Raw genomic sequence first — 22,936 nt, 5'->3', positions numbered from 1 at the left:
CCAACGCCCAAATTAAAGAATATATTCGTCCATCAATATACGTTGCTTCATTACTCTCTTCCGAATTTTGACTGATTTAGAAACTCTGCACAACATTCTTAGTTTTCCAGGACCCACATGGCTGAGGACTGAGGAGGAAGGCGTCGGCGCCACCACGGGAGCCTTTGCTGCCTCCGCAGCATGCACAACGGGGATGTGGCGGTTGGGCGGCACAGAGTGGAAGGAATATGAAGGAGGAAGAGAGATTTGGGGAAGTAGTAGCCGCATATCTATTATTTCTTCTAACCCTAGAATAAATTATGGAGTACAATTTATATTATTGGATTGTATTCAGACTTCAGTTATATAAAATTGAAAAAATAGTGATTTTACATTATATTTTATTGTTTATTAATTTATAATTTTGTAGTATGTAAAATCGTTTATTATCTTTAATTAAGGTTAATGAGATTTGTTGAAATCCTATAATTACGATCATTGTATACCTATTTAATATTTCATTGGGAGGATTGTGTATCTATACAGCGCACAAATTTCATATTAATATTATTCAATTTTATTGGACTATGCATTAGCTAAATTAGTCACTAATTAACATTACTAATATTAAAAGATATGACGAGAATTGTAAAATGATTGCATCATTAAATTAATGAGATTAAATAAATATATAAGGAAAATATTCCTAAAATTTAGCCCTAAAAATGCTCAACCTTACAATTTGTTTATGTAAACTTTCATTTTCAAAATTGAGACGAATGATAGTACTATAATTATAATAGTATAATTGATATTTTTAAATTTATGACTATTTTAATTAGTTTTGTAACGTTTATCAATGTGTATATATTATTTCATAGTTTTAGGAATTGGTTTTTATTGTTAATTGATTTATCTCTATCTAAAAATATTTATGAATACATTAGTTAAAAAATAAAATATACACTAATAATAATGGACAATCGGACTAACTGACTATGTATTTTAACCTTAATTTTGAATATAGAAATTTGGGTATGAAATTGAATATTTATAAATTTTGGACTAATTTAAATATTTTTTAAACTAAATTTGGATAGATATTTAAACTAATTTATACATATATAAAAATGGATCAAGACTTGAGAAAGTAGAGTTAGTTTGTAACTAACTTCGGCGGTCTACCAGTGTGATATAAAAGGGCAGTTGCCTCATTGCAATGAACAACGAGAGCAAAGCAAAGTGTGAGTAGAGAAGGAAGAAAAGAGAACCATGAGTTCACCATTGTAGAGTGAGAGGCTCGGTGTAGTTTTTCATCTTCATATTCTTCCCTTGTTTTTTTTTTATATTTATATTTTATTTATTTTTTATTTTTTTTAATACCAATAGCTAATAAAGACAATTTTGCTGTTGCATATTGAGCGGAAGACTAGAGAGCAAATGACTAGTGAATAATAACAAAAAAAACTATTGCATTGTCAATTGCGTGAGTGGGAAAGATGGTAGTTATTGCAGAAAGCGATGGTAATTGGAAGTAATTGAATGAAAAAAAATATCTTCAAAATAAAAAATTAAATAAGAAAATGAAAAAATTGAACCAGAATTATATAAGTAGAATGACGTTAAATTAATAAAGGCAAAAGAAATAAGATACACAAGTGCGTTTATGTAGTGCTATAACAAAATTTTATAGTATAGGAGTGATTTTTTTCGTAATACAATTATAATGAGCTTAAGTAATTAATTTTTTCCCTAAACAAAAGTAATTATTTATTATTATTATTATTATTATTATTATTTTAAAATTAAATATACAAAAGAAAAAAAAATTAATTAGGGTGGTACAAAGAGAGACGCTATATATAATAAGAATCGTAAATATTAATGGCTTGTACCTAAAAATACATCGATAATTTTGGGTGTAAACATAAATGGTGTATTTGATCATTTTGCCTTTTTTTAAGAATTGAATTAAATTGAATTAAATTAAATAAGTAAAATAAACAAATAGCTATATTTGTGAGAGACTGAGAGTGAGAGCAAAGAGAAACACTTGTGATGCCAACTGCCATGGCTGTCGCCGTGGCCGTTTCTCCTCCATTTCTGGGCCGTACCCTTGTAAGTTGCTCCCATTTTCTCTACTTCTTTCCATCTTTCTTTCCTTAATTCTTAACTACCTTATGCTTCTTGATTTTGTTCCTAAAACATAAAATTGTTAGATATAGTTTGTAGATTAAGAATGAGGGGAACAGTTTTTTGCTCACTGATGAAAAAAGTAATTTTGAGTGTGAAAAGGTTGTACAAATGAAGCTCTAATTTATCAGATATTTTCATTAGGAGTAATAATCAATTAATTATGTTGCTGGGATAAAGATGGAAGAATGTATATCTTGGGCTGTATGCAAAGTGCAAACTGTTTTTCCCATCTCAATATTTCCTAATCCTCCCATATTAAAATCCCCTAACAACAAAAAAAGTCAATTTCCCTTACATGCTCAGTATTTTACTTCTAGTTTTAGAGATGCAAACACTGTTGAAAAAAGTTTACCACTCCCTCCGTCCGGTAAGAGTGTGGTCACTCTTTATAGGCAATTGAGCACACTCTTGTGGGATGGAGGGAGTATGTACCTCAAGGTGTTTCTGTGTTGTCTAAACTATGGCCTCTAATTGATGTTATATAAATATATGCCCTTATCTTTTGCTGGTTTCTTCCATCATGATGTAGACTAATCTTAGTGTTTAGGTTTTTTCTGCTTGATATATTGCATATCTAATTCTCTTGTTACCCAGAGGAAAACCTTTTCTGGAAGGCGCATCCCAAATTCAGATGTTCGGTTTAGCATAAAAGCCATATTTTGGGGGCCAAAGAAGGCCGTTGAGCCCACCAAACAGGAGCTATCCCTTGGAGACTTCAGTTTGTCAGAATTAGGGGCGGAGGTGTTTTGCTTTTGTGTTCCTTTAACTTTAATATGTTAGTGTTTGGTCTGCCAAATTCGTGATGAGAATGTTGATTCGATACTATTTTTTTTATAATAGGGTGATACAAGTAGTTTTGACAAGGACAGAAAGCTGTCAGTTCGAGTGGTTTCATCCATATCAGAGATTTTACCACATGAGTGGGATGCTTGCAGTGTTGATGCTGCAGGCCCTGACAAATTTAATCCATTTCTTACCCATGGTTTTCTTTCGAGCCTCGAGGAGACAGGTTGTGCAGTGAAGGTTAGGAAGTTCAACTTTTGTGGCATTGCCTTGCCATTTATTTATCATTTCTTATTTAACACATAATAACTTCAGTTTATGAACTGACTATGTTGTCTATATTTAAATTAAGAGAGAATTTTTATTATCTTGTGAGTGGAAAAAGATTGATTTCCTTTGAAAACAGTTTGGGAGTATGAGTGAATCACGTAAGACGAGATGTTAGGTGGCAAGTAACTCTAATCCTACATTAAATAATTTTTGTCCATGGCTTAGCTTCTCTTCTCTTGGTTTGCAAATGATCTTGATAGTTTGATTTGAAAAGTGTTTTCTTGAAGCTCTGTCCACTTAATCGAATATATGTGAGTATGTAAGTGGTAGAAATCATAAGCCAATACCACCTTTATAGCCTGCACATCTTGCCTCTATTCGTGTAAAGTGCCCTCATCACTGAACTAGTAATAGTTTGACATCCCTTCCAGGAAACAGGATGGGTTCCCCAACATATTGTTGCACAAGATGAATCTGATAATGTTCTTGGAGTCATTCCTCTGTATCTGAAAAGGTATGTTTATATTGATTATGAAAAGTAAAAACTATTCACACAAACACATGCCACATGCACTCTGAAATAGTTGTTGTGGCTGCAAGTCTTCTCTTACATGTTTCATGCTTTGGGTGTGGTTTTGTCCAATGCTGCAGCCATTCTTATGGTGAATATGTCTTCGACCATTCATGGGCAGATGCCTATTATAGTTGTGGATCAAGCTACTATCCAAAGTTGCAATGTTGTGTGCCTTTCACACCTGTTACTGGCCCAAGGATCTTAGTTCGTAACACAAGTTACCGGGATCAGGTCTTTGATATTTTAGTGTCTGCATTGGTGGCGCTGACAATTAAGGTGGCTATTGAATCTAACATATCTTTCTTGCTATAGCTTTAATTTCATTTCGGATTTACGCAATGCTTTAATCGTGTACAGATGCATCAGTAGCACTTTCTGCTCTTTAGTATACCTTTCCATTTCACTAACTTGATTAATTTTAATTTTTCTTTTATTTTTTTTATAGAAAAAAATTGTCGTCCAGTTTTAAAAAACTTCATGAGTAGGCATATGCATATGCCCATATCCTGTTTAAGAATGGATATAGTGAAGGTGTAATTCATGTGACTTCAGGTCTCTCATTTTCTCTATTATTGTGTAAAATAGGCACTATGTGATTGTGAACAGGAAAACAAGCAACTTGACAAAACTTCAATATGTTTATTTACCAGAATAAATACTGCTAAGCCATTTTTCACCCATGTTGAATTTCATACTGCATATGTATTGTCTTTCACAGTCTGAAATGATTTATTTTTCTGTTTTCTCATTGTTTATATTAACATATTGGTGTATTCCAGTATCAGGTTTCATCACTACACATCACTTTCCCCTCTGCAGATGAGGCGGGGAAGTTAAAAGAGAAGGGTTTTTTGCAGAGAGTGGGAATGCAGTATCACTGGAAAAATCATAACTATAGAAGGTAACCTCATTTTGGTTCTTCAATTTTCTCCGTGCAATGGCTGAATGGGTAATGGAAAGAATTAAACTGGCAATGTTTTTTAACTGTGTTGCACAGTTTCCTTTTGCATTAGGAGTAGTAATAGTCATTATTTCTTCTTGGGTGGTTTACAAGAGATGAGAAAATGGATTCCTGAAAAGAAAAGAAGTCATGTCAGAAAAGCAAAGTAGCAAACAATGACAATCTCCTTTAGTCACAATTGTGAATTCTTATGAGCTGTGTAGATGAACAAATCAACTACTTCCTCACACCAAATTAATCCCATATTCCTTTTTTGGTATGTCCCAAAATGTAGTCCACAGTCTTAATTGGAATTGTATTAAAACTTATTTTTTTACTAAATTAACCTTACTCATTATTTGTGAAATTGATGTGTGGAATAGTAATAAAGGCAAAATACAGTAAATGCACATAGATTGTAATTTGAAAGAAAATTAAATTCATTCTCCTAATCAGTGTGAAAATTGAAAGGAGACTTCTAATTTCATGGGACGAAAGGGGATTTAAGCACAATCTGGTTCTCTGACATTGCAGTTTTTTTACTGGGCGGTCATGCAAAAAATATGTTTACTAGTTAATTCGCTCACTAGCATCAATAAATCGGAAAAGTCTCTGCTAATATTTGGCCCATTTGTAGAATGCCAATGACTTTCAAAACCCTTCAAATTTTCTGAAATGGGGCCATTGATGGGTGTCTCTAAGAAAAATTAGATCTCCTGGGAGCTGTTTCTAGTGTTTCACAGTTAGTTTTCTTGGGGTGCGCGGTGGGTGGAAACATGGTGTTTTTTATGTTTGCTAATAGGCCAAAGTAAAAGGGTGTTAGTCATTACTAGTTTTAACTCACACTTGAGGGAGAATGGTTAGCCATTATTTCTCACATGATTGCTAGAATGTATTGCCTCATTTGCAAAACCTTTTTTCCTGCAATTATAGAGGTTGACCTGATCACAGAACTTTGCTACACATGTACCTATATTTAAGAAATTATTCTTGACTTTTGACGGACTTTGTTATCAATGATGGGATTTTAATTTTATGCGCAGTTTTGATGATTTTTTGATGGACATGAAACAAAGTAAAAGAAAAACTATTCGGCAAGAGCGGAAGAAGGTACTGTCAGAGCCTTTCATCTTGTTGTTCTTTTGCTACATTTGACAATAGATAGAAAGATTTGTGGACCATGAAACCATCTCATGAAGTAAAAGTAAAAGAAGCTTTAAACTAATCATCAGGCGTATAGGCTACAATTTAGTTGTATTTTCTGAAACACCTGGGTCGTTTACTCGGACTCCACATTTTGTTACTCCAGCAGGAGATTCATTAGTTTATGTAGATACCTTATAATACTCTATTTCTGGCTGTAAAAGTTTACCAACTCTATACTGCAGAATTTAACGAATTTGTACTCCAGAATTTGTCCTGTATCATGGTTAGTTTATTTTATCCGGGAACATGAAAAAGTATCATTAAAATGGAAATAAGTTGAATGCATTGGCAAAGTGATAATTGAAAATGCAGGTATATAGACATATTGACCGAATTAGAAATTGTTTGATGATAAACATATAGTATGAATTACACTCTTTACCAACTACAACGCTTGCATTCTTTATCTGCCAATCAAGATTTGTTTTGAAGAAATGCAGGTAGTAGAGGCTTTGAATCTCCCTAAGTGATTTGATCTTGGAAAGGGAAATCAGGGATGTTGAATTAGCATTGTCCAACTTATCCTTGATTGTTAATCATAAATGTAGTCTCTCGTATTCAATTCAATGGCTTGTTTCAGCAGAAGAAATTGCTGATAATCTCCTAAATCATTCCATCCTGCAGATTTCTGCTCAGAATTTGACCATGAAACGCCTGCGAGGATATGAGATTAAGGTACTTTTTTATTATCAGCATGCATTTTTTCCATAAAATGTAAGAGCTTTTCAGCTAGGTGGCCTTCTCTTTCTAATCTGAATCCAAAAAAATTCATAATTGTACATTGGAAATATATTATGAAAATGGCTAATCATGTTTTGTGCCCCAAGTTTCAACCCTTTTCAGAAAAATATCCCCTTCATTTTCTCTTAAAAAAATCCTTAATTTTGCTTAAAGTTTGACTCGTGTCACGCTTGACATAATAGGGTAACACAATAATGAGTCAACTTGTCGGATCCTTAAGTGCATTATAGTTTAATTGAAGAGGTAAGTTAGGGACATTTCAAACTTTCTCAGAATTGGGGTTTTTTTTAAGATAAAAAAGTTAGGGACATTTTCGGAAACACGTGAAGTTGGGGACACTAAATATGGTTAAACCATGTGAAGAAATTGTTATAATTAATTCACTAGTGATTTTCACCAACATTCTTCAAAATTCTAACTTTCTATGTCTATAACGTTTGCAGGCTAAACACTGGGACACATTCTATAAGTTCTACCGGAACACCACAGACAATAAGTTTGTTCACTAAACTCTAGTGTTCTGTCGAACATATAAATCGAATTTAACATTTAAAGAAAAATACAATTCCTCTATGAACCTTTATTTTTAAATGTCTTCAGGTGGGGAAGTGCTTATCTAACAAGAGATTTCTTCCACGAAATGGCTTCAAAGCTGGGTGACGGGGTGTTACTTGTTACTGCAGAAGAAGGGGATGAACTCGTTGCTGGAGCTCTTAATCTTATTGGAGGAGACACAATATACGGACGATTATGGGGATGTCTTCCTCATGCATACTACCCAAATCTGCACTTTGAAGCCTGCTATTATCAGGTTTCTACTTCACTTCCGTTCCATTGTTGCATGGCTTGTGTTTGTAACGTTGAATTGAACAGATACTATTTATGTCAAATTTTGTGCCATCATTCATGATGTCCGCACAAACCTTTAATTCATGTGTGAAATTCAAATGATGATCATTAATCATACTCTAGGATCTATGGTGGCCATCATTCAGATGTGAGCTGCGTAGTGGGAAAAATAAAATCGAGATACTTATTTTTTATAACGGATCTATAATATGGCAGGCCATAGAAGCAGCGATTGAACTCAACCTTGACAAGGTAGAGGCTGGAGCGCAAGGTGAGCATAAGATCCAGAGAGGTTATATGCCGGTAGCGACCTACAGCTGCCACTATATCTTGGATGAAGACTTCAGGAAGTCGATTTCAAATTTCTTGATACGAGAACAAGCTCAGGTCATTTCTTTTAGAACCAATCTTTCTCTGTTAGATTGTGTTTACATCTGCAACAAATGCATTTGGCTATCTTCTTCATGGTACTTCAAGCATTTGAACCCGGTTATGTCAACTTTTTCTGTTAAATTCTGTACAGCTCGAGTATGTTATGAAAGTGTTGCGTGAATCTGGGCCGTTTAAGGACAATGCCACTTGAAGTGGTGAGCGACAGAACACCAATAGGGAAGAGACGGCAGTATTGCCATTGCCAACCCCTTTCGATCGAATGAAGTATCAGATGAGGTTGATTACCATACCTTAGAAGATGGACAAGAAGGTTGACTATTTATAGTGTGTAGCAGATGCAGGTGGACAGGGAAAAGCACATTGTACATATGTTGCAGGGTAAAACCACCTTGCACAAATTTGTAAATAATTCTACTTCCACACCCTTGCTAATGTCATGTGCGTCTAAAAAGCCACTTACCAAGCAAGTGGGGATATTTACTCCAAAGAAAAAAAATTTAAAACAATCGAGCTGAATGACTGAATTGTTTGTTAGTATTCTTTATGCTATTGGTTTACCTAAAAATATTTTTTTTTTATGTTGATAGTTTGGCCTCGTTTTCAGAGAACCAAAAATAAAACATTTATCAACTAAATCTTGCAAATTCACGAGGAAGAAGATGATCCAAGGCTGTCTACTTGTGGTGGATAAGCTCAGGGTAGAGCCCCAATACATGCTCCGGCATAAAATCGTGCCTTGTCAAGATTCCGACCACCGGATTTCGCTGCAAAATGCCAAGTAGAGAACATGTCAAATGATCCAAAAAAGCTACTATGAATACAATGCAGATGCGGACTGAAAAAAATTACCCCGGGCGTTTTGGGGATAACACACAAGTGTCGGAGGGCAAGTTGTCGAAAGAGGATGGCAGCTTTGGCAAGAGACATGGTCTCTACAACCATGTAAGGTGATGAGTTGGTGATAGGATGGAGATCAACATACATCTCCATTTCATCCGCGGTTAAGTCCAAGTCGCCGACTTTAAGCCCCTTCCCCAGCCCAGGCTTAGCGAAGTCGAAGGAATCGAACATCCTCAGAGCCTGACCACCACACACCGCCCTGTTCTTGGCGAACTTCTTCCGGTTGAGCAGCACCAGTAGATGAGACCTCAGCACGAAGCCACAGAGCTCCGGTGCATCTGTGAATGGAGGCTCATCGACCACTGGAAACCCGTTGTGCCCGGTCATCTCCAGAGCATGCATTATATTCCCAACCTTCTCAATGCCAGAGAAGGTGATCAACGGGCCGGAGCAAACGTCCCCTGCAGCCAGGTGCTTCATGTATGGCTCCGCATGGGCTTCCAAGTATGGCAGCCCTTTCATCTTCACAATTTGATCGTAGATACCGCGGTTGAAACTGTCTCCCACTGTCTTCGAAATGAGGAGGACAAGCATTATTAAAGGGAGCATGAGTAGGTTATTGGTAAGCTCTAGGAGTATGACGCAAAGCGATACTGTCATCCTCATGGTGCCACCGAGGAACGAAGCAGCTCCCAGAATGGAAAAGAGGCCGAGGTCAAGAGTAGACAAAGAGCCCAATAGCCTCCCAACGAGGCGCCCGTATGTGGCTCCAGCAAGTATGACAGGAATGAAGAGGCCAGAGGGGACAGCAATGCCATAAGTAACAATGCCTAGGAAATAGGTTCCAGTAAAGAAAATGATCAGTGTGGAGATTTCTAACTCATTGCCTTTTTCCGAACTAAACAGGTTGCGGATGGCATCATCGTTGGTGCTGAGGAAAAGGGACGCCAGATCATTGTAATGTCCGGGCTGACAATGGAGGTTTCCAATCTTGGGGCACTCTTTATCCGTGCCGCTGGGACATGGAATGCACTTGGCAAACCAAGGCAGGCCGTAGGCGACACACGATGTTAGAAGGGAAATAACTGTGACAAGAAGAATCCTGTAAAAAGGGCCTCTCCTGCAAGGAAGAGAAGAGAATAACAATCATAGTTATTACACTTATAATGGATCAAGTAAACAACCAAAGAGAAGGCTGAAACATACTCATTGACGAAGGTATATGCTCTCAACACTTTGTCCACAAAAAAATTGTATAGGCTTCCTAAAAGACCTCCAACAACTCCAATTAGTACAACTGCAAGCAGATCTGCATTTGTATAAGTAGGGACTGAAGAATGCATATCGAACATGATGAGTCCTCCTTGTCCGAAGAGTCCACAGTTGCCACCACGGCAAAAGTTTATGAGACCTCTCAATACAACAGTTGTAATAGCAGTTGTGAAGAAGGTCCTCCATAGTAGAGCGCTCCTCCACCTGGAAAATAAATACATATAGCAATATAATGACAGAAGAAACTGATTCATCAAGGTAAAATATGTGATGGCTGAATAGTATTCTCGAAAGCATCGTTATGCAATTGGTTTCGGTCATTTTTGAAGGATACCAAGTGGCAGCTTCTTCAAGGGCGAAAAGTACACCACCAACTGGGGCGCGAAAAGCGGCAGCCACACCAGCAGCAGCCCCACAAGTAATCAAATCCCTTCGGTCTCTGTCATTTTTGAAGTATCTGAGCCACTTCCAAGTGAAACCATACTTCCGAGAGCCTCCTTGTCCAAGTAAATTTGCTATACAGGCACCAGTATGCACCATTGGTCCTTCCTTACCAACAACCAATCCAGCAGAAACTGCCAGAATGGAACCAAGAATCTATAAAATTGGAATGTGAATCAACACATCAACAAGAATAAATCAAGTTCAGAAAAGCCTAATTCAGTTTCTTGAGATTGTAAATCAGCAATGCAACAAAATCATTAGCTAAATACTAAAGGCTGCCTAAAAGTGAGCCATTTAGTTAATGAAAAACATACATGAGCATGAGGAACTAAATTCACCATCAACGTAATCATTATCACGATGAGCCATCGTTTAGACCGACAAATAATCAAATTTTGACTTGAAAAATCACTATTCCTCGGTGAAGTGAAGTCACTGAAAAATTACGATGATTTCTTCTATTCTACAATAACAATGGTGGTATAGAGAAGCAATAATCATAAGCTCGTTTGGAATTTATAAACAAGTTTATAACAAGTGTAAAAGTTATTTTGAAATCTTGATACTCCATAAAAATATATATACGTACAAATTGTAAGCCATATCTCAACTTTAATGATTTCGATAATGAAATCTAATTCTAAATTTGAATTAATTCAACCACAACATTTATACTATAAAGTGGAGATAAAATCACCAACCTCCATCCATGTTTTCTTCTTTTGATGTAGAGGTTGAATCCACCAATTGATGTTCGTCCTATCCTTGACTGGATCCTCCATAATTGATGTTATCTCCTCTTTAACCTTAAGCCTTTAAATGATTCTTTTGATGGACAAAGAATCAATATACTGTATATATTTGTATATACTGCCGTCAAATACTACTCCGTCAGCATACTATATAAAGAAGAAGTATGCATTAAAGCGTGAAGCAACCTTGTCATCTCCTAATTTAAGAAAAGAATCACTTTATTCTGATTGTTATCTTTTGCATATTTAGGAAAAATATTACTCCAGTATAGCCTTAATTTAATAGTATAGAGGAATCAATAAACCCATTTCAATTAATAAAGGAACCAGCGTTGAAGTGGAAATTGCTGGCTGGATTAGTGTGGATCGGATTAAAGGATTTTTCCACTTAAGCATCAAGTTATTTCCACAATTTTAGAAACATAGTTTTATTTACTATTTTGTTTCGCCCATTAAAATTAAATTCTATATATTTACGGTAAATAACTTTCTAACAATGCAAGTCTTATTTTTCAGTAATAAATATATTATTTCCTTATTAATTAAAATTCGTGTCGTAAAATATCAAGATTGGTGGTGGATGAAGATAGTAATAAAAATAGGCTATAATGGCATTTGGAAAAACTAGATTAGGACATAAATTATATCTCTTGTATCAAAATTTTCTTCTATAAAATGATTTTAAATTTTAGATACTTTTTTCTTTTTAGTTTAGAATCATATAAAATCTTCAAATTTTCATAGTTTTCTTCAATAATACTTGAAAAGAAGTCTTTCATCTCGATCAACTACAATATAAATTAAAGCTTGTGTTTGTGTCATTATTATGACATTGTTCGTAACTAATTCTTTATGAAAATTAAAAATCATATCTTACATGAATCATTATTAAAATGATAAATATATTTAAGATTTTGATGGGTTAGTTCTTAATTTTGTCTTGATTGGCTTTGGTGGTGGTAATACACTAGTGGCAGATGATGGGACAGTGCAATAATGAGTTGAGATGGAACTTGAAAGCTGATATTGTGGGATCGAGTGAAAAAAGTGTAGAATGAAGATTGAAGAAGACTAATGATTGTGTAGAATGAAGATTGAGGATTCAAAAATATAAAAAACCCCTAAACTTAAAATTTTATAATTAAAACTCACAACCCATCGGACCGACCCGCAACTCGTTCGGACCAACCCGTTAACCCGCTAACCCATTCGGGCTAACCGGTTTAGCCCGTTTTGTATTCGGGTAATAAAATTACAAGCCGTAACCCGCTCATATTACCGGGTTGTCCGGGTCGGCCCATGGGTTTCGTTGAATTGACATCCCTAGATTTTATTAGATGATATAAAAACTAAATATGTATAAATGGAGGAGTGATCCATAGCTAACTAATCAGCAATCCCAAACTAAGACTAAATCTTAGTCATTAGATTAGAAGATCTAGTGGTTTAAATAATGTTACATGGATTATATTTTTAATTAAAAGTATTAATAAATAAAATTAGTGGGTATTAATGTCAATTCCTCTCATTAAAATCATCTTAAAATTTTAAATTTAAATTTTTCTATCGATTTAAATTATTTTTTTACGCCAAAAAATATATCAAATTAAAGACAATTTTATAAGGATTCCAAACGAGATCTCATTGCATATGTTCCGACGACGTTAGGATGATGAAATTTGATATTTTATTTTAGTTTTATTAACATTCTACCACGTTGGTATGAATTCAAATCGTGAAAAATCGATAAAAGCGTGTAAAAATCTCAATAAATATGTGTTGATATTCTTATGTAATATTGTTGATATTGTAATAGTGTTGATATAAAAAAACATTCGAAAATTATCATATGATAACATAATGACGATATTACCCTTTTGTTGATATTTTGTCTACTATTTATTGAGATTCGTAAGATTTAATCTCATCCACTTATTTTAAAATCTAAGGATGGAGATTTGGTCTTGATTTTGGATTAGGGTGCTATGAGCATTAGAATATGACCTTGTATAAATGAAGTATATAACATGAATAGATTTTGAAATAAGTTAAGTAATGAAGTATATAACATGAAAATTTTTATGTATAATGGTTGTAGGGAAAAAAAACATCACAAAAAAATAATCCTAGCTAAAAGAAAATTTGAAATGATTAATTTTGAATAGATTAATCAATGAAGTGCATGAAACATGAATTTTTGTGTATAATTGTGTAAGAAATATAAAAAATAACATCAGAAAAATAGTAAAAGTACAGTTGAAAATGAAGAAAGCCAAAATGAGGCTCGATCACAGGGTGCAGAGATGCAAGGCGTGGAAACTGACCGACTGTGCTAAGTTACTTGTATATCATTACTTTGAATATATAATATATAGAAAATGTTGAAATTGTTGGGGGTTCCTAGGGGTGTTGCAACGGGTACCCGCGGGTACCCAAACCCGATTTTGCGGGTACCCGTACCCGAAAACTTCAATATTATACTATCCAATCCCGACTCGTATAGTTAAACGGGTAATCCCATACCTGCATCGGGTATCCCAAACCCGTAGACATAATTTGAATTGTGTATTATATTATTCAATGATATTATGCTTTTAGTTTTCGCTTATCATCAATGCTAGTCATCTAATACAATAATTTTATGTATATGTTTAAAATTCTAAAATGAATTTTGGGATTGTTGTTAGTTGCTACATTATGATTTTAGATTTGTATTATTTTTACTTTGTTGTATTTGCATAGTTTCCAACTATTAACTATGCACAAATATGGTTATTTCTCATCTCTTAAATATAATATGACTACGTATGAAATATAATGCAAATCCAAATTTCAAATAAGCAAATATGATAGAAACATCAAGCATGTCTAAAATTAAATCACCAATCAAAAATTTAATATAAAATAAAAAATAATTCACTGTCATCAAAAGTTTAAATATAAATAACTTCAACGAAAAGTCTAAATATTTTAAATCTATAATCTAAAGACACTAAACTAATAAAAGTTTCACTTTCACCAATCTTGCAATCCATCATTTGGCAGCGGATAATAATTGGAAATAAAATGTATCATTAAGGAATATATATAGATTTGAACTAACTAATTAAAACAAAATATTTGAAAATTCTAATCCTAAAAATAACGGGTATTATCGGGTTTGACGGGTATACCCGCTACCCAACAAAATATTTGAAAATTCTAATCCTAAAAATAACGGGTATTATCGGGTTTGACGGGTATACCCGCGCGAGTAGCGGGTATACCCATACCCGCAAAAATTTAAAACAAACTACCCGATCCCGCCCCGTTTCCCATTATCATCGGGTAGCGGGTCGGGTTGAAGGTTTCCCGATACCCGCTACCCGTTTCGACACCCCTAGGGGTTCCATGGATCCTCAAACTCCGATGTGATGGAACTGGCAGCGGAAGCGGTGAGGTTGATTAACATAATTTAACAATTATTAATCGCACAAATAAATCACATAATAATCAGATCTATTTAGCAGATTATTTAGACAAAATCTATTCGCGTAATTCTCACATGTATCATACTCATAACTTGAATTAATCATGCTTTAAGAATATTGAAATCTAAAACATGCTTTTCTACGGAGCAGAAATAATACCTAATTAATTCTCCAAAGAATTGAAGATGGTTAGCAGCTTCTCCACGTGACGCTTTGAATACTAGACCACAGATCTTCTCTCTGGTTCCCGAACTGTACTCCGATATCAGTGTAGGCTGATCTCACCAGAATACTAGGACTTAAATAAAGAAGGCAGAAGAAATCCTTTTTGGAATATGAGAAAAATTCAAACCCTTCTCTATAAGGGGGGACGAAAATTTTGAGTGTTATCAACTATGATTTATATCTCCTTTATTCTCCTATTTATATTAAGTTCCTTTTGGGCCCAGATAGAGATCTATGGAAGGTTTTGGATATGAGCTCATCCAATTTACTTTTTACTAATTAAATTGAACCCACAATTTAATATAAGCTTAATTGGAATATTACGAGCAGCCACTACAGAAGTAATATTGAACTCTCCCCATCCAAATCCGAAATTATAAGTAATCCGGGTTTCCGTTTTAACTTTCATTTCCCGCGCTTAAGATAAAAATATACATTAATTAATTAATGTCTGCTATGGACTTAATTAATATACACTACTATTCATTATATACTTTGAAATATATTTAAACTGGGGTTTTAATATTTTGTAGTTATGTCCACTAATCATACTAATAAAATAGAGAGAAATGGGCGTGTGTGTGAGTGTCGAGCGGTAAAGAGGTTAAAAATTAGAGAGAAACAATAATTGAAAAAACAAGAAAAAGATACAGAAAAGAAAATAGAATTAATGACTTGACTTCAGTAGTTGCTTCTTTCCGTTTCACCATAGTTGAGTCATTTTACTATTTCGGGAAGTTTCTGCATAGTTGAGTCATTTCTTTATATGGTACTCCTAACTTTTTCTTTTTTTTCTTACTTTACTCTCTCTTACTTTATCCTCTCTTACTTTATCTTCTAACTTTATTCATTTTATACTTTATTCTCTCTACCTTTTCCTCTCTCTTACTTTTTTTTATCTATTTATTTAACACACCCAACATTACTTTCTAAAACTTCGTGCTGAAAAGTTCCGCCTCAACTATAGTCATGTGATTTTATAGTATTATTTACTACTACTCCACTATTTAATTAGAACTACTATTAAATAGTGGAACTAGAATTGTAAATCATAACACACCCTAAAGCCTAAACGCACAAAAATGCACTCCAAACTCATGCTACTTTCCTCATTCTATCGTCTCTCTATCAAAACCTCCATTGAAATTGAAGGCAAATTCAAGATTTGGAGCTTCAAAACCTATCTTAGATATTCATCAACTGGGGTTGGAATCCTATCATTTTCATCAATATTTTCATCTGTTTAATCGATGAATTCAAGTTTAGATTGGGTGTTACTGTTGGGTGGAGACCGAAAATTGAGATTGAATCAAAAAAGGAAAAAAAAAGTTAATCTCGGTTTAGAAATTTCATTATACTTCTATGATTAGGCTATGAAATTGTCGTTTAAATTATAAATTGAACGTAAATTAGTAAGCAAAAATTTGAATTGGTTGCATATTATCCAAAATTATGGAGCATTTGTTTCTCTAGATTTACTTTGTGCATTTTATTTCTTTAAATCCTTCTACAATTTTTCATTTCATTAGGTACTTAAGTATCAATGCATTTTGTTTCATTAGGTCTTTTTTTATTTCATTAGATTCTTATACGAATGCATTTTACTTTAAAGGGTTTTTATACTTAATTATATTTTTAATCCCATTGGATCTTTATTTAACGGGCTTCAAAATTTAGTTAACTTTGCTTGTGTTAATTATATATTTTTTTCTTTTATTCATTTAGATATAATTCAGGTGCAATATCGACTCAATAATCATTAAGAAAATGCAAAATTTATTGATATTTCCCATTACCAACTTATAAACTTTCTCCATTATTTTTAAATTATTATTGGGTTAATATTGCAACTGAATTAACAATTTCACAATAAATACGGAATGAAAAAAAAAATAAAAAAATATAATTAACACAAGAAAACTTTTAATTAAATTATGAATTCCGTTAAATAAAGGTCCAACCAAGTTAAATATATAACTATAAAAACCTTTTAAATCAAAATGCATTAGCATTAGGATCTAAAAAAAACAAAAAAAAAAATTATAAAATTATTTAATAAAACAAAATATATTGGTACAAGGACCTAATGAACCAAAACAATTATAAAATGATCTAATGAAATAATTACTATGTATTACTACAAGAACCTCTAGACGTATTCTACCCATCTTTATAATTAACTCAAGGCATGTATGATATTAATTCGTCATATATAGATACAAGAACTGGAAATAGGTTACATTCTAGTCATGAATTTCATTGCTAAATTTGCTATAATTCTCCCAAGGCCTGCAATTCTAATACCGGACTTATACTGGTGTATATATATAGCCTTTTTTAAAGACAAATATAAGGAGTTGTTGTATTCGTCTCTTCTGTCCAAAATACTAGACGCTAGTGCTCTTAATAAATTTAATGAACTTTTTATATATATATATTTGATGCAATTGTGCCACTAGATTATTAAATCGATAGAGAAAACAACATAGAAATCCTAGTTTTTTTTATTCAAAATACATTGTTAATGATCAAAAACTGATTACAAAACAATAAACACCACTATTTATAAGCGATTTGAAACCCTAGAATCTCAAAAAGAAAATAAAATGAATATTATAGAAACTAATAAAACCCTAAAATAATAGAAGGATGATTTGATCCTTCAAACGATGTTAGATGGCCAAACTTTTCATCGTACGTCCGGGCAAAGGCCATGGGTTTGACTCGTAAACACATTTCGCAAGCCTAGTGTAAAATTCAAGTATATATCATACCCCGAGTTACATTATTTAGAAGTTCTGGTTACACTAGGGGGTATAATTGGTACATCTTATTCAGGATTCGGTTTTTAAACGGAAGGAGCAAAATATTTGCTATTTCTCTCAATTTCTCTCTCCCATTTACCCCAAATCGACGAAAACCTAATTTCTCACTTTTGCTCTCTATATTCAATCCTAGTTTGTGGCGATTCCTTATCCACTGAAGACGGAGACCTCAATCACATCGCGTAAAAGTGGAAGACGAATCTTATATCAACAATCGGCGACTGAAATTGTGGTGTAAACGTGAATTTGGTCAAAAGCTATGCCGAGTTTCGTAGGCTTGAAACTTTCAGTTGAAGCCTCCATTTTTCGATCGAGTTTAAGGTAATTTAGACATGGGTTTCTCTCAATCATCTCCTGATATACATTTGTTACTCAAATGCCCGATTAGAATTGTCCAATTTTATGTTTACATTACCGAGATGATTCCTAGAATTTTCATCAAAATAATCAATTTTTAAGGTAAAGATTCGTTTGTTGTTGGTAAGCATACTTCATTTCTCTTGTTCATATTTCATTACTGTGCAAGGTTATGTACATTATTGATGTTCATTGTTTGTAGTTGTTAGTAGTTGTCGTTACATTATTCAAGGTTGTTGTATACATTATTGCTTAGTCAGCATACATTAGTCGTCATGTTTGTACTTCATTATTGTGAATTGTTGTGTACATTATTTGTGCTATAATTTACATTATTTACCCCAGTTTCATAAATTAAAACATATCCATTATGTAGTAATGTATGCTCTCCACGACAATAATGTAAACGACATAAGTCTTCATGTTGCTGTGTAGATACATTATTCATTTGGTGATGTAGCATTATTCATTTTTAGCATGTCTTTATTTTAACGCATATATGACGTACATTGTTCAGTATGCGATTAGAATCTCACTTTTATTCTGAACTTTTGAACAGGGTCGGAGATGACAAGGGTATATTATGAAGATGACTTTGATGGTTACTTTGAGGAGATGGATGTAGAGGATGTAAGGGACGGAGGTCGTCGAAAGAGAGATGACGTGTTCGATTTTAGGAGGACATGAACAATACTGTAGCAAGATTTTGTACTATGTTTAGTATTGCAAATGTATATATATTTTTTTGTGTTGACATTATTCGTGGAACATGTTACATTATTTAATAGATTATGCTCCGACATTCTTGATTCCTGCTCCGGTGCGACAGATTGGGTAATTCTTTTGATTTGACATTGTTGATGAGTGTAATTGTTGTGTATGCAATTGTTTGCTTTGGTATTTCTATCAGTTACTATATTGATTTCGAGTTTTGATTTTGTTTGGGTTCAATTTTGAATAAATTCAAATTGCTTGTTACAAGTTGGATAAATACTTTTGTGTGACCATATATCTGCTTGCCACTAAAATTGCTTGTGTTTTAGTATATATCTGCTTTCTACACATTTTTTGATGCTTGGAATACTCGATAATAAGCCAACAATGTAATAATTTTAGTTATTGAACACGAGACTTGCTTATTAGAATAGTTAAAAAAATTATCTCGAATTGCTTGACACAAGTTCGAAAAACGCTTGTGTGTTACAATATATTTGCTTGCTACTTCAATTACCTATGTTGTTATTGTGCATATACTTACTGCATATTTGCTTGTTGCTTGACATACTTAAGACTGAGCTTTTAGTCTAATAGTTTTGGTCGTTAAACATAGGACTCAGCTAATTAAAATGGTTACAAAAAGGATTTCAGATTGCTTGCCACTAGTATGAAAAATGCTTATGTGATTCAATATATATGCTTGTTGGTTCAATTGCTTGTGTTCTATCGTATATCTGCTTACTACATATATACATATATGCTTGTTTCTTGTCAAACTTGAGAACGAGCCAATAGACTAATAATTTTGGTCATTCAACACAACACGCACGCTTATTACGATGGTTAGAAAAAGGAAGGCAAACAAAGATCCTGGAGAAGATGACTGTAGATATCGAGTTATGTTTGTCATTCAGCACATTGAGATTTAGAACATTAATCACACATAAGGGATCAATTATTATTATTATAAGCAAATGTTAATGCACACACAAGCAATTCATCAAATGTAACCAAGCGAAATTGTAGTTTCAAAATCAATTGCGAATATTACCTGAAATCTATCACAAATCGATATGCACTATGGTAATCAAGCAAAATGTGATGCAAAGTCATTGTTAAATTTACACCACAACAAGCACAAATCGATATCTATTACTAATAAGCAATAAAATATATAAAGGCATGAAATATAGCTTCTATTATTATTTTTAGCAAAATAATGACAAATAAGGAATCACTAAACACTGATACGCAACTTCATACTCATAAACAAGCAATATAATATATTTAATCAAGCACTCTAACATATGAAATTGGTAATACAAACAGCCAATCAATAAATTACAGTAAATCACTAAATATAAACTCCACCAATAAAATAATACTACAATAATATTATATAAAGAAAACAATATGCTGCATATAAAAAAATTAAGCAACGAAAAATAATAATTAAGAAAATCATATAGTGTCACCCAAAATAGCGTTGTCATTTTAACATTTCCCTATGTTACATTATAACATATTCATCATGTATTAAAGTTTGTTATCTTAAAATAATGTAAACTTACGTTATCAATAATGTAGTCGTTACAGTTTTGATGTATGGATTGCTAAATTAAATAAAGTAAATAGTATATCTCAAAAATTAAAATTTTCTACGCTTTCAATTTCAACGGTTTGCGTGTTATTTAATTATAATATGCGATAACAATTTTATTGTAGAAAGATGTGGTTCAGATTAAGATAATTAATTAAGGACATCAAATTATGGTAGTCTTGAATTTAGGAAGCATATATAACGTAAATCATGGAAGGAAACTAACTAAATTCTCATACGAAATCTACCTTTTTTCAAATTAAAATAATAATTTATTAATAAAAGGAGCATGTATCTCGGCCATTAGATTAAGAAATTGAATGGATGTGATTGACTTGGATTTTTGACCTAATTTCAGTTATGGACCTGATCACATCTAAGGGGTGTGTTAGGGTCCTTACAGCTTCTTAGTGTAAAACACAACACAAATCACGGCGCTTAGATCTTTAGATTAGATGGTTATGATAATCTACATTATTATAGTAAAAATCTACATTATTAGCCTAGGTACATTATTAGACTAGAAATCTACATTAGTAGACTAAATATCTACATTATCAGACTAAAATGCTACATTATTATCCGAGCTACATTATTAGGCTAAAAATCTAAATCATTGGATGACACGTGGCATTAATCTAACCATTAGATCACAAGATCTAATGGACGTGTGTTGTGTTTTCCAAATATTTAGTGTAAGGATATGAATACACCCCTAGGGTTTTGATCTATGAAAACTAAATTTAAATACAGAAACGCAGAACAATATCATGCGTAGGGCATTTTTAGGTCATGGTTAGTGTATATTTAGGTCATACTAACCAAGTATGACCTAAAATGATCTTAACATGACATTAAACTCAAATATCGGCATGATGGAGGATGAACTACTTCAACTTAAGGCTGCCGGTAAAGAAAAAGATGGGAAAATTGAAGCGGCTCATAAGGCGATTGAATCTCTAGATCATCGTCTGGTAGCTAAAAACCAGCGAATTCTCCTCTTGGAAGACCATATAGCAGCGGTAAACGCTAGGGATGAGGTGGCTGTAGAAAAGGCTAGGGTGAAGGCAGCGACGACGCCTAACTTCAAGAAATTGGCTATATTTGTTGGAGTGTCAATCTTGGTTGCTTTGGCAACCAAGAAATTGGGGTAAACACTTCAATTCTACAATGTTGGGTAGTATGTTGTTGAATTATGCATTAATTATTTTATTTTCTTGAAGGTTTTTTACCTACTTGAAGAAAGAACCCGAACACGAGGATGATTACGTGGATGAGGCAGGGATGGCTACGCCAAGGAGGAGGCAAGGGGGATGGCTACGCGAAGGAGGAGACAAAGGAGGAGGCAAATGACATGTTTTCCTTTTTGCCTTGGGACTAGATGGATCAACAAAAAATGTTAACACGTACTTTTAAGTTTGTGCTTTTAACTATCTGCACGTGCAAACATGAGGCTTGACTATCTGTTATGAGCACATGTGTCTATGGATATTGTAGCATATGAACATCAAAATGTATCATTTTGACTTCTATATGTTCTGAAGTTTCTGAATGATCTTGTGAAAAAGATTCTTATGATCCCTTCCATATTCCCAAGATATGCCCAAAATAGTGTTTGAGTCTAATTTTAACTAAAAATAAAAGGATAGGAGAGTCTAGCCACAAAATAAAAGGAAATTGGTGGAGAGAATGAGAGATGGAAAGAAAGGTGAAAAGAGGGAGGAATCCTCTTTGGGACCTAAGACCTCCCACAAGAAAATTAGGGCAACCCTTGGCTACTTTCACCGAAGCAAACACTCCATTGACTCCACATTTATGACTACACCACCATAAATGCATACCTATTCTTGACCTAGTCTAATGGACAAAATCAAGCAACCTACAAGTAGGAATTTGGATAACAATCTCACAAGGGAGATGCTCTAAAAGGAGTCTTTATCAAAGTCTACAAATAAAAGTCTTACAAATACTGAAGGGGTTGGCAGCGGAAGCATACATAAATCGATTACATAATTATCCTAATCTATTTAGCAGATTATTTGTATAAATTATATTCGCGCAATTATCACATGTATCATGCTCATAACTTGAATTCATACACGTTTTAGCATAATTGAAATTCTAAAACATGTTTCTACGGTGTTAGCCAATTTACTTTTCTGATTCTCCAAAGAATCGAAGATGGCTCGCGCCTTCTCCACGTGAAGATCTTGATTAATAGACCACGGATCTTCTGACTGGTTCCCGGACAGTACGTTAATATCAGTGTGGGCTGATCTCACCAAAGTACAAGGACTCGAATAATGGAGGATAGAAAGAACTGCTCACGGAGGGAGCTGGAGGACGAAAATTTCGTTCTCTCCTACACACTGAAGGGGGTGAAATTTTAGTCACTAAAATTATGTGTCTTCTGTCTCCTTTAATATTGCCTTTGGATATGGGTTCCCCCAATTATCTTTTCTCTAATTAAATTGAACCCACAATTTAATACAATGTGCAAATC

General features: G+C 33.7%; 2 protein-coding genes across 4 annotated transcripts; one reads left to right on the top strand and one right to left on the bottom strand.

Moving 5' to 3' along the window:
• Positions 1 to 1,989: 1,989 nt before the first annotated feature.
• Positions 1,990 to 8,437, top strand: LOC125185239. 3 transcript variants are annotated; one of them, XM_048081744.1, is made up of 12 exons: positions 1,990 to 2,097; positions 2,770 to 2,916; positions 3,016 to 3,198; positions 3,660 to 3,742; positions 3,880 to 4,078; positions 4,582 to 4,703; positions 5,786 to 5,852; positions 6,573 to 6,623; positions 7,133 to 7,185; positions 7,290 to 7,500; positions 7,755 to 7,925; positions 8,062 to 8,437. In XM_048081744.1, exons 1-12 carry the CDS (start codon positions 2,038 to 2,040, stop codon positions 8,119 to 8,121), a joined length of 1,407 nt encoding a protein of 468 aa, XP_047937701.1. In that variant the 5' UTR covers positions 1,990 to 2,037; the 3' UTR covers positions 8,122 to 8,437. The 3 variants fall into 3 exon arrangements, with proteins under 3 accessions (XP_047937701.1, XP_047937702.1, XP_047937703.1); XM_048081745.1 differs by lacking the exon at positions 6,573 to 6,623; XM_048081746.1 differs by lacking the exons at positions 3,660 to 3,742; positions 3,880 to 4,078.
• A 168-nt stretch (positions 8,438 to 8,605) lies between these two features.
• On the bottom strand, positions 8,606 to 10,828 carry LOC125220490 (chloride channel protein CLC-c-like). Its single transcript, XM_048122659.1, has 5 exons — positions 10,802 to 10,828; positions 10,378 to 10,640; positions 9,978 to 10,247; positions 8,781 to 9,891; positions 8,606 to 8,695 (listed from the first exon to the last, which is right to left on the bottom strand). The coding sequence occupies exons 1-5, from the start codon at positions 10,826 to 10,828 to the stop codon at positions 8,606 to 8,608; spliced, it is 1,761 nt and encodes a 586-aa protein (XP_047978616.1).
• Positions 10,829 to 22,936: the final 12,108 nt, after the last annotated feature.

This window comes from Salvia hispanica, chromosome 4 (assembly GCF_023119035.1).
Source record: "Salvia hispanica cultivar TCC Black 2014 chromosome 4, UniMelb_Shisp_WGS_1.0, whole genome shotgun sequence".
NCBI lineage: Eukaryota > Viridiplantae > Streptophyta > Magnoliopsida > Lamiales > Lamiaceae > Salvia > Salvia hispanica.
Note: the sequence above shows the minus strand (reverse complement) of the source record. Positions and strands in the feature narration are given on the sequence as shown.

What these genes read in the sequence shown, in the direction of transcription:
- LOC125185239 (XM_048081744.1), top strand. Translation starts at nt 2,038, where the DNA reads ATGCCAACTGCCATGGCTGTCGCCGTGGCCGTTTCTCCTCCATTTCTG. An exon ending in TGTCAGAATTAGGGGCGGAG is followed by an intron (nt 2,917 to 3,015) that starts GTGTTTTGCTTT and finishes TTTTTATAATAG; the next exon opens with GGTGATACAAGTAGTTTTGA. An exon ending in TTCGGCAAGAGCGGAAGAAG is followed by an intron (nt 5,853 to 6,572) that starts GTACTGTCAGAG and finishes TCCATCCTGCAG; the next exon opens with ATTTCTGCTCAGAATTTGAC.
- LOC125220490 (XM_048122659.1), bottom strand. Translation starts at nt 10,828, where the DNA reads ATGGTGAATTTAGTTCCTCATGCTCAT. An exon ending in CTTGAAGAAGCTGCCACTTG is followed by an intron (nt 10,248 to 10,377) that starts GTATCCTTCAAA and finishes TTTATTTTCCAG; the next exon opens with GTGGAGGAGCGCTCTACTAT. An exon ending in TTATCCCCAAAACGCCCGGG is followed by an intron (nt 8,696 to 8,780) that starts GTAATTTTTTTC and finishes GGCATTTTGCAG; the next exon opens with CGAAATCCGGTGGTCGGAAT.